The 12,440-nt window shown below is 42.3% G+C and overlaps 1 protein-coding gene across 4 annotated transcripts in view; it reads right to left on the bottom strand.

The window, feature by feature from the left end:
- Positions 1-141: 141 nt before the first annotated feature.
- Positions 142-12,440, bottom strand: part of fsip1 (fibrous sheath interacting protein 1) — a 29,192-nt gene continuing 16,893 nt past the window's right edge. For 2 of the 4 annotated variants that reach the window (XM_031742428.2, XM_039603519.1), the window contains exons 9-10: positions 8,298-8,450; positions 142-1,133 (exon numbers count right to left, since the gene is read on the bottom strand). In XM_031742428.2, the coding sequence (XP_031598288.2) occupies positions 1,029-1,133; positions 8,298-8,450 (258 nt within the window). In that variant the 3' untranslated portion in view covers positions 142-1,028. Of the gene's footprint in view, positions 1,134-7,966; positions 8,033-8,297; positions 8,451-12,440 lie in introns of those variants that run through there. The other 2 variants (XM_039603520.1, XM_039603521.1) reach the window with 2 other exon arrangements.

The following is a 12,440-nucleotide window of genomic DNA, read 5'->3' as shown; positions in this document are numbered from 1 at the left end:
AGCCAGGAATGAGCGGAATGCTTGGAGCTGAGCTACAGCCGACTATCACCGCCGTAGAGCACACATCCTCCCTTCTCATTAGCAGCAACGTTGGATGTCTGACCACACATTACTAACACAGACGTTCTATATTTTGTCGGAAAAAGCTTTAATGCACGGCAGCGCTCAGAGTTCACCCCCACAGACCCGCTGCTATAAGCTGATGTTTATGTGTGCATTAGAACATTCTGCGGCTACAGCACCCCGTTATTAGATTTAATGACAGCAATTTTCTGTTCTGATCTATGATACTTTGGTTAATAGAAAGCATGGCCCTGCTGCTCTGTTTCCTCATGCAGACATATAAACACAAATAAAAACCGTGTTATAATCGAGCTACATGTCCAAAACATGCAGACCAATTAGGATAAAAAAAACCCAAACAAAAAAACAAAACAGTTCCCATCCTAAATTAACCAAATTTGAAAACTACAATTTTTCCACTTTTAACACATTGTAAATAAAATATCTGGCAGTTTATGCTGCTATACACTGATCAGCTGCAACATAAAAACAATAGACAGGAGACGTGTATATCATTGATGACTTCATTACAAGACAACATTTAAAATCTCTGGCTTTTCCATGAACGGTATCCCACCTTTGTGCCCCTTGCCACACTGCAAAACAATGCTCAAGAACACATCAAGGAACATGACCAAGAGCCCAAGGCATTGACCCGATCTTCAAACTCCCTGCACTTAATCCCATCAAGCATCCATGTGTTGTGCTGCAACAAGCCCAAACCTTAGAAGTGTCAAATCAAGACACCCCAGAAGCCCAGCGTCCACGTCCTCACAGGCCAGGGATGTCATATATCACAAACATGGGCACACGACTTCCCCCAGGTGGCTTTAATTTGGTAAGTACATAAATGAAGAGACTGTTCTATCATCAGAGATCTAATGCCAAAGTCTAACCACATAAAATCATTAATAAGTCCCAGAAATGATGCCATCTGGTAGCAGTCAAATCATTTTTTCAGGTCTTTATGATGAGTCATTCATTTCAAGGTCCTGGCTCCAACTTTCTGCCAGCTCACATCCATCCATCAGGCAAAGTAACTGTTCCTCAGTCAGGTCCGGAGACTCATTCTGCAAAAAACACACCAACACATGTAAGATTTCAGTGATGTTTGTATGAATTTAGAGTTTCAAAATCAATTAAACAGACACAAGAATATGTGTGTATTTGCAGATTCGTTCCACATGCAGGCCTACGGTGCGGATGTGTAGATGTGTAACTGTTTCCAGGTCACGTGTGCCGAATATTATAAAAAGTGACCAACTGCTGACATCATTCCTGCATTTCTTCCAAACAAATTTTACTGGGTCTAAAGCTTAGTTTCTGACAAGTCCAGACAAAGTGCTGTATTAATACATGACCTCACATAACAGTGGCACTTCATAATAATGTACTGCACCGCTCTGCTTTGTTGGAAGGTGTGTGGGAAAAACACTTCCACTTGGATGCTAGTTTTGTTTTTCTACAGATAAGCCAGACTCCTCACAGGCAGCCTGGGACAGCGAGTGAGTTCAAGGATGAAAGAAAACTAGGTTATGAGGAAAAGGCCTTAAAAGTTAAATAAATGTCAAAATCTATTCCTGGGAATGACGCGTCATTTGGCGCTATGTGCAAAGTCTGAATTCCTGGCGACCGTAACTAATTTACCTACGCACGTGTGCTCATAGACAGGCGCAAGTTCACAGTGTAAGGACGCTGTACTTTGTTTAAACAGCTGCAACTCAACAGTCAATTTGTTCCAATATTATCGACTCATTACCTTCCGTGACACGAGCACCGTGCCAAGAAAGTGTCAAGAAGAGACAACAAACGTTAAATCTCTGAGTTGAACAGAAATCGCTGTCATCATTCTCTCTGCGCTCGTGTTTTTAGCTGTCAGCCCTAAGTGAACTGAATGTCCCTGGCCTTGAAGTAAGGATGCGATCCAGATATTCTGTCCCTAATCTCAATCAGTCTTTAGTTAGTATTAACTGATCTTTCCCCCTCCTACTTCTGATCAGCAAAACAATACAACACTGACATTTTAGGGAGTAAGTGAACATGTTGTCCTCAAAGTTAGTGTGCCAGAAGCAGGAAAAATGGGCAAGTGTGAGGATTTGAATGACTTTGACATGGACTAAACTGTGATGGTTAGACGGCTGGGCCAGAGCATCTCCAAAACTGCAGCTCTTTGTAGGGTGGTCCGAGGAAGGAACCGTAGTAAATCAGGGTCATGGGTGGCCAAGGCTCACTGATGAAGGCATAAGGTGCTGTAGCTCACATTGCCAAAAATGTAATGCAGGCTCTGATAGAAAGATGTCAGAACAATTGCAATTTTTTGCACATGGGGCTGCAGAGTCCAGACACCTTCCCACTGCTGTAACCCCCAATGCTTTGGGAAAGTCCATCTATATGTTACTTTAACACGTACTACCTACCTAAGCAGACCATGTACACATTTTCATGGAAACCCTGATGGCTGTGGCCTCTTTCAGCAGGATCATGCACCCTGCCACAGGGTGCACAACAATGAGTCTGAGGTGTTGATTTGGCCTCCAAATTCCCCAAATCTCAATTCAATTGAGCATCCGTGTGATGGGCTGGAAAAAGAAGCGCAATCAATGGAGACCCCACCTTGCAACTTACAGGACTTAAAGTATCTGCTGCTAACATCTTGGTGCCAGATACCGCAGCACACCTTCAGGGGTCCTGTGCAGTCCATGCCTTGACAGGTCAGGGCTGTTTTGGCAGCAAAAGGGGGACGAGCACAACATTATACAGGTGGTCATAACGCCTGATTGACGTCCAAAACAATAGATTTTAGAAACCAAAAGCAACAACAGTGACCTAAGAAGATATTATGCAATGCAATTCTTTTCACCTCTTCCTCACACCGCACAGAGTCATTTTTTGTCTCATCTACCCCCTTTAGCTAGTGCTATTCACCAGTCATATGCTGACCTGACCACCCACTGAAACGCTCCACCCCCTTGTCAGTGGGCTGACGAGACATCACCACACAATCCTGTCCATGTTCAAAGTCCTCCAGAATGTAATCATACCCTTTAGGTCATGGCAGGTTGGGTGGTGTTACTCATCTTTGACCCTCACAGTTATCCAGACATGACATCATTTACCAATAGACAGGAGCACACAGGCACCACAGACACAAACGCCCCACAGTGCCCCCCTGGAGCGCTTCATTATGTTGACCCTTCGACATTCGTGTAGCTGTGGACTTGACCTCTGCTTTTACATGGCAAAAATGAAACAATAAAGGACCCTGTAAGTTTGAAAAAAATAACGTGTATGCAAATAAATATAGAGTATAAATAAATGTCTATCCATTCATTCACTTAGCTATTCTTTATATATATTCTTATGTAACAACTGACACCTCGGTCACAGAAAAAGTTTGTTAAGTAAAGGAGATGTAAATTTTTCTGAACATAGGTGAGTAATTCCTGCAACTTGAGACAAATGGCAGAAGAAAAAAATTACAGGTCAATTAGAGGCATGTCATTATTTTCAGCATACATGAACAGGGCAATAAAAAGTGCCCCAGTGGCTGGAGTCTTAATGGTCTGAAATGCCTCTAACTGATACCAGCCGTCTTGGAGATGGGAACAGGTTAGACCTTCCAACAGAGAGGAGAGGAAAGGAAAGAAGGAAGAAAGAATGTTCTTTTTACTGCTTTGACAAAATGCTACAACTCTTTAAAAGTGGTTGACCTCCGATGACCTCGGTACTTGAGGAGGCCAGGGGTGTCTGTGGGTGACTGATATGTGCTTTCCTGCTGCTACACAACCATTTAAGGTCCTTCATTTCTTCTTGGTGGAAGGTTTCGGTTTCCTGGCAGCAGGGAACACGTGAATTTTGGTAAACAGCACAGAAAACTGCTGCGATTACAGGAAAGCTTTCCAAAGAAAATGTTTGATAAAATGGATTAAGGTGCTTCCAAAGAGCATCTCCTTGTTCCACAGGGTTATCAATGAGACAGGAACAAGAATGCTGGGCTTACATGACAGCTCATAAACGCAGAATTCACTTATCAGAGCGACTCTGAAGGGAAGTGAATGAGTAAGCAGGAATAGAAAAAAACGTTGTTTCTGGGTGGCTTTGGGTCGCGTACATACAAGCATCTCACACATGCAATCTATAGTGAAGAGAAGAGCTGTGTATGCTGCAAAGCCTTAAGCTGGCAATCCCAACCATGATTCTCTGTAATAAACATGTGAAATCCAAGGTGGAGGTGGAAAATCTTGAATTTGTCAAGTTACAGGCCTTTGACAGTTTCTGTTTTATTGTCACCGGGGTCTTTAAATAGGTTTTTACTAAAGTGAATCCAGTTCTTCCAGCAGCAAACAATGACAAGGCGAGTGAACTTCTTGACCTTTGGTGAAAGATCAGAACTCTCCGTCACTCTCAGAGCATGATCAGCTTTCTACAGGGAGATAAATCTGGCAAAGACAGAGATGTGGAGCGCTCCAGCTACATTCTGCAGAGGACTACCACCTCTACCACGGCTCACCCTGCGCTTCTGTACACACAGGATGCAAGACCAGGTTTGAGCACAAGCGTGGGCCGCTCAGCTTTCACTGACTTCAATCGCATACCTGAGCTCTATAGTCCACAGAGCCAGAGGCTACTCCTCCGGGAGAAAGAAGAACTTCAATTCATTGCACTCTTTTTATACGGTAGCATAGCACCGACATTGTAAATATGTCATGTCAAATAGCAGATAATATATATTTTAACATTTTTAAAAAAATGCATAGTAACTCTCCTAAATACCCAAAGAGCCCCTGCCTCAACACTAACAGCTATATCAACATAAAATAGTCTTTTGTTTTAACTCTAAGAGCCATGTGTCAATTGTTTGTTCATCATAGTCTCCTTTGCACACCCTGAACAGAAGTAGAAGTGGTTGCAGCAGCAAAAGGTTCAAATCTGACAGATTTAAAGCTGAGAGCTTTGGATTGCATACCTAACAATGACACAGTGTAATTGGGGAAAAAAAGACTCAGGCTTTTCTTTACTGTATACTTCCATAGTTTGAATCACAGGTTAAAGTGCAGCGGTCAGGAGTGTTGACAGCCTGAGACGGCTACCGCCAGCTAGACAATGTTCCTATGTTTAATGTGGGACAAACATCTCTGTGCACATGAGAGCTGCTGATAAAAGTATCTTTCAGTTTCTGAGCTTGCAAACATATTACATATCCTCCCAAATGACACATGTTGTAAAAGTTCAAAATTACTAAATCACCAATCATAGCTTTAACATTTAGGAGGCTAGGCAGGCTCAGACATGCCCTGTGTCATTAAACCTATATTGCATCCATATTTCAAACAGCGTCTGCCATGGTCTGTCCCGAGGCGTGAAGCTTAAGAGCTGCTTCCGCAAATATATCCAAAAGCTGTGTCACCTCCTAAATTTGAATTTGAATATTTGAAGTTGATTTACACATCATGTACTGGAGATGGGAGAGATCATAGTGACACTGAAAAACCTGAGACCAGTGGTGAAGAGCCTTTTCTCAAATTGAGCCCTTTCCAAAGATCATACAGTGACAAAGCAGAGCCGATGAGGGAGATAAGCTAGTAGCTAACAGCCATCAGCTGTGGATGCAGTGAAGTGAGGAAAGTGCTGAAGGATACATAGAGACAGATAATTGATTTTAAGATTCAGATCCAGATAAGTGGATTCTCAATTTATTATTTTTTTTTTTAACCCAGACTGCTCTTCCGATAAATGGTAGGAATAATAAGGTAATAACAAACTGCTGTAAGTGAGGAAGTATGACTGATAGTGTTGGCCTGATTAAAACAAGACCGTTGGGCTGGAACTATCCTGTCTTACAGTAAATGCTGAGATTGTCCTTCCTTTTGCTGTAGATTTAGGAAGGCAGCCAAAACAGGCTGCAGGGAAACAAGCACCAGATTGAGCATCACACAGTTTCTTCAGAAAAATAGGCTTGGTAACCTCGTCTCATCTGCTATTTTAAGATATCTTTGTTTTACCGTATTTCAAGCATCCTTTTGTTTTTTTAAAAGTGCTCTTAAGCAGTGGTTCACCAGACTCTCTGAAGACCTTTCAAAATTTTTCTTTTCTTCACTCATTTTCAGTCCAGTCCTTGTACCATTTTTTTTTTTTTTTTTTTTTTTTACATACATGTTTTTTAAGCCACTTAACACTGACATATGAATCACTCAAGCATAAAATAGGCACTCGACCGAAGGGATGAACCACTGTTGTGTTTACACATAACAGAGAAACCCATTTGTATCTTTAGGCACTTTGTTACTAGCAACCTGTTGCAAAAGCATATCATTTGTTCTCCTTTCCTTAGTCGAGTCTATGAAAAATGCCAAAGATAACACAGTTTGACAGGCATAAAATAATATTTTTGCACCAACAAGGTGGGAAGCGTGGTGGTTGCCTCACAGCAAGAAGGTCAAAGCCTTTCTGTTTGGACTGCATGCTCTCGCCGTGTCTGTGTGGGTTCTCCCCAGGTACTCTGGCTTCCTCCCGCAGTCCAAAGAAATGAGGTTAGAGGGGTTAGGTTAACTGGTGATTCCTTTGCTATAAATGTAAATGGTTGTCTGTTTCTGTGCTGGCCCTGCGAGAAATTGGCCACCTGTCCAGGATGTATGGCTGCTGGTTTAGACTCCAGTCTCCCCACAACCCTGAATTGGATGAGTAGAAGAAAATGGATGGATGGATAGATTTCTTCTTATCACATCTTTTATTCCAATAGAAAACCACACAGAACGCCTGCATAGCTAGCAGACAGTCAGTGTAACTGGAAATACAGCCTTTGATTCTATGGCTAAGTTGCAGTTTACACACAGATTTATTGAAATCATTACAGTGCTCAAATGAATATTTGTCCCAAAGGCATTCACGACATTCTGTCTTCACAAGAATGGGATGTAGGGATATATGCATAACATTATCCCTCTGGGGACGGCTGTCACCCAACGTGGAGGCCCAAAGATCTTGTGAGAGTCTCTGAGTTATGTATGTTATACAAATCAACTTTATGAGTATACTGCAGCTGTGTGAGACTGGTTAAGTATGCCCTCCCAGACAAAATCTGTACAAATAAATCTTTTTCTAACCACAAAACAAGGCCCGTGGCACTAAAAATATATACACTGTGAGGCTGCTGTTTACATTGAAGTCACTCGCTGGGTTCACTCATTTAGTCACACTATATAAAATGCAGTGACACATGGTCAAACGCAAAGAGTGTGTTGCAGCACCAGTAGTTAAGGGACTGGTGGGTTTGATGTTTTGGAATCACGATGAAAGAACGGTTTTCCTCGAATGGAGCTCGGCTTAATTAGCAACAAAATTCCACTTGTCTCTCCTTAATTAGGCCAGGAATAGGCCTCAGTTGCATGGCGTGATGCCGTGTGATGTAAGGGTGTGGCTGCCGCTCGGTGGTTTTATTACCTCACTATTTGTCAGAGAAATGCCCATCTTTTATGTTTAAATTAGACATACTGAATATACATCACGCTGTGATTCATCAGTGTGAGAACTGATGAAAAGAATTCCATAAACAGCAGCAGGAGCTACCCTTTTAACACCAACAAAGTCTAACAAATAAATGTATTAACCCTAATGTTTTCCTTTTATTTAACAGAAAATTTAAAGTCATAAGAGTCAGAGAGAGCAGAAATCAGGCCCGTCCACCTTTGTTCTCGGGACATTCTTGCATTGTGCCTTTAGTGACAGTCCTCTGGTTGTAACTCTGCAGACTCCTAAGATCAGACGGTGCTCAATGGTTTCTAGGGAACACTGTGGAGCGAAGACACTGAATCTTGGCAAAGATCGCGAGAAAGCAATTAAACATGGAGGAGGACAAAAAGGCTATCAGTGGAGAAAATGACCATCCTGGCCTTCTGATCAAAACCATGCATCAAGAGAGGCAGAGTGCAAACTTTAGCTCATCGGTATAAACCAGACATGAAACTGTAAACTGAAGGGAGAGAAGTAAAATGAGGAAAAAAGAGGAGAAATTATGGGCCTGCAGAGACACGAATGTTGCATGTGATTTCATCTTCTCACTCTAAGAATGACAGAGAATGAGCTGTATGCTTGTAATAATTTGTTACACACGTGTCTACAGACAAACGCTGTGGAGCATTATAATGCACACAACACAGACATATTGTGTGTATGCAAGTATTTGGGTGCGCATGAGCATGTGTTTTCTCGTGAGTGTGTAGCTGCTTTGAACTCACAGTCATCTCTTGGCTTTGACCCAGGAGCTCCAGCTGCCGTTGGATCTCTTGGAGCCGCCTCTCCTGCCCTCTCCTCTCCTTTATATCCTGCAGGACCTTCTCTCCTGGCTGCGGGTCCCCATCGCACTTCCAACTAACCTCCGAGCCAAGGCCCTGATACACAACAGACACGAGAGGTTCTCACGGGGGGAAGAAACACCTCATCTCACGTGGGTGCTCTCTTAGAGTTGTTGCTCGCGGCTTCTGGCTGTCACTTGGAAGCATTTAAATGGTGATAAAAGCACATAGCAGTTCACCACAATTAATTCCTGTGAAAGCTTTCCATACTCCTACAGACGGGGAGTAAAACCCGGAACTCATTACAAAGACCTGAAAAAGTCCACACAGGGGTCAAACATAAATCACCCGTTTGTGGCATCCACGTGCACTGACACATGAACCCCACGCTCATCCAAAACAAACCCTGAAAATGGGTCAGGAGGAAATAGGAGTCACGCTTGGAGGATTATCAACAGATAGCTGATAAGTGGGAGGTCTGTCTTTCCCGACCAAAGCGTGGGCCTTTCTCTTTGTAGCGTGCACAGAGACCGAAAGAGAGCCTCTTTAAAGCCACTGAATATATGTCAGATTCTTTGTAAATCCTGAGTCTGTCATCCTACATCAGCATCAGTATTTGAAAAACACTTGGCACTTAAAAAAAAGAAAAAAGAAAAAGAAAAGAGACCCTGTCCGCCTCTTACGCCTTCATAAGTAATAATGCAAACATGAAAAATGCTGTAGACACTGTCCGGTGCGTGACCTCCGCTAGAGTCGCGTTTTAACCTCTAAAAATAAACAGCTTCTCCATAAAAGCATGCAGCTAGGTTTAACAGAAAAATTGTTGGGTCTGTGTGGACGTTGCCAACCACAGGACTGTTTTGCAGTGTTCGTCCAGCGCCGTGTGGTTAAAATCTCTCGGTTAGTTCGGATGGCAGGCGGGCGTGTGTATGATCTAATAACGTTGAAATTGATGGACGTTTCATAAAATTGTTGACATCTCAATAGGGACTCGCATACAGCGAAATAGTAGGTTGGTGAAGACAGTGAGGCCCAGAAGAAATTATGAACACTGAGCTACTAAATCTGTTATGACACATTTACGGTGGGATGTAATCTTAGTTTAAGCCAGGGTAGGAGGGGGTGCTCGCTAAAGCTGAATAAATGCCTCTTCCCTTGTCAATAAGCAAAACAGACATGCCTATTCAGCTAATATTATGCATTGCATTTACACAGATTTTTGGGAAATTAGCGATATGACTGCACTTTAATACTGAAGACTTGGCAAAAGCGAAAATCTCCTAAATGTTCCAAAGTGTGTGTGGCCTCACCTAGCCGTGCCCTCTGTCTCCTTATAAGGAAATAATGACAGCTTCTATCTGAAGTCTCTTTTAAGTGGTCGTCACTAGAGCCCTTCGTTTCAGACTCAGTCATTCTAGACTACAAAAGCGAGGACCACGATGGGATCAGACTCCTGTCACGCACCAGAGTGAGAGATACAGCATTCCAACCAGGAAAAATAAAAATTAAAGTCTAGCTTTACCATCATCATCACACCACTAAATGCATGTTGCTAAAAAAGCCCAAATCTTTGGGAGACACAGTTTATTTAATTTGGAAACGACAGCTGCCCTACTTTTTACTATAGGACTGCAAACATGCAGGGCACAGCTGCCATACAGGCTGCAAACTTCAAAACTGCCTGCGAAAGTTTAACAATGAAATAAGCCATTACTGGCCAGTTCAAGTGACTTGCTACAGATTTTCAAACTTAACCAACACTAAATTAACACTCTATAAAATACTTACTTTGTATTCAAGGCACAGCACGAAGGTTCTGTTTTGTGGAACCTCCTGATCTGCTGTGGCCTTTATGAGAGAAGCTTGCGTGTTCTCCCGCAGTCCAAAGACATGTTTAACGCAGCTGGTAATCTAAAATGGCTATAGGCGTGAATGTGACGTGAATGATGAGTGCCTCATTGTCTCTTGTTGTCCCTGTGATGAACTGGTTACCTGTCTAGGGTGTACTTTACCTCTCACCCTATGACAAATAGGATGGGCATCTCCACACAAAAGGTTATCTTTTAAACTCTTCTAATGTTTCCATTGGTCTAGGTCAGGGGTCGGCAACCCGCGGCTCCGGAGCCGCATGCGGCTCTTTAGTCCTTATACTGCGGCTCCGCGTGGTTTGGGAAAATAAATTAGAAGTATTTAGCTGAAGTGTATTTTATTTATGTTAGTTCTTTTTAACTCGTAGTTCTAAATTGGAAGATTATTGTGATATTGAAATATAAAAATAAAATTATATTCTATTATTTTTTTCATCGCTCAAAATAAGCGCCACACTCATGAAGCCGGTATACCGCCGAAACGCCGTGCATTTATCGAGACTTTCAACCCCAGGTAGGCCAATTACGGATCTTCGGATCCACATTATGTCAGCAGCTGTTCTCCACCGTGAACTATGTTAAAGACAAACACCGTGAGTAAACTGACTTCGTATATCCCCGATTTGCGGACTCTGTGCACAGAGGTTCAGGAGCAGAAGTCCCATTGTAAACAAATCACGGCAGACCCGACGATGTTTCCATGAGCATGCTTTTGAGCATCTCTTTATTGAGCACTTTTCACACACGGTTGCTGTGCGCGATACAGCCGGCTGTAGCTTTTCAGCTCACAGCCCGACATACACCACCAACAACACAACAGCACAGATAGCGCAGACGTAAAGGCGGCGAGGCGTGATTGCGGGTGTCGCTCAGGTGCGTCCGCCTCCCCTGCAGCGGCGCTGCAAACCACGCCCGCCAAGACGCATTAACCAGGTAAAATACATATTTAGGCAGAATTTTGCAAATATCTATTTTTCATTTTTCAGCAGCATAGTGCTTTTTTCCAATTATTTTTTTAAGAGTCAGGTCAAGGCTCCAACAGCCCAAAGGCGATATAAGGGTGGCAGCTGACAACAGTTTTTGTTTGCTACATGGATCATTTTAGTTCAGCTGGGTGTCTTTCCTTTTGTTATATTTCTTTAAGAGTTCAAAATGTGTTAATTACGTAAATAAAATGTAATTTTCTCTGTAGCACTTCATGGATTTCATAAGCAGCACACCTTAGTTGTTCACACAAAGCATAAAGATAAAAAACAATATATACAGTGTTATCTTCATTTTAGATGTCAAAAAGTATTTGCGGCTCCCAGTGTTTTCTTTTGCGTGGAAACCGGGTCCAAATGGCTCTTTGGGTGTAAAAGGTTGCAGACCCCTGGTCTAGGATCTTCTCTCATGGTAACAGCTAACAGAAAACAGATGATAGAAGATAATCTAGGATGTTTACGTAGTTTGTTTCACACTGTGAGTATTAATAATACTAAGTGTTAATAAAAACTTCAGTTCCTTGACTGGCTACTTGAGGTCAGCTGAAAAAATGAGACTATCCCTACAGATATATATACATATATATACATGATATCTAAACAGCTCTAGGACCTGTAGCTTATTTCCAGAACTGTTTGTTCTGTTCATAACTCATATGCTGAAATTACAAGGGTTCATTATATTCATTAATATGAGCGTGAGTGACAGCTGGTCACGCATGGTCCATCTGGGCATACAGCATCGTAATTCTAAAAAATGAAGTGCCAAGTAAAACAGTTTTTATATTGCTGGAAACTTTAAAGGTACAGTGTGTAAAATCTCACCACTAGATGTCAGTAGGTTGCAGATTGCAGTCAACTGAATTCTGTTTTCTTTCCCATCCCATTTCCCCCTAAGTGCATGGACCTAGCTATAGTGACCACTATAGGACAAACAACTCTGGCCACCATTTATTTGTAGTGAGTACAAGCCATCATTGAGCTGTGTACCTCAGCTGTCAATATGCCGGGTGTCCACCTGTATTTCCTCTGGAAGAGACTGTAAATATTCAAGCTCACTTCTGTCCAATGGCAGCAATAATGAGATGAGTTGTTGAGGATATCCTGAACTTTTCTGCCTGTAAGTTCGGCTTTTTTTGCAACTGTTACCTGCTGTTAGTTGGCGTTAGGTAACTTCTTTAAACTTTCATATGATGTGAGAATGTAATCAGAGGTGAAGTGGGATTTTTAGGATA

Source organism: Oreochromis aureus, linkage group 19 (genome assembly GCF_013358895.1).
Source record: "Oreochromis aureus strain Israel breed Guangdong linkage group 19, ZZ_aureus, whole genome shotgun sequence".
NCBI lineage: Eukaryota > Metazoa > Chordata > Actinopteri > Cichliformes > Cichlidae > Oreochromis > Oreochromis aureus.
Note: the sequence above shows the minus strand (reverse complement) of the source record. Positions and strands in the feature narration are given on the sequence as shown.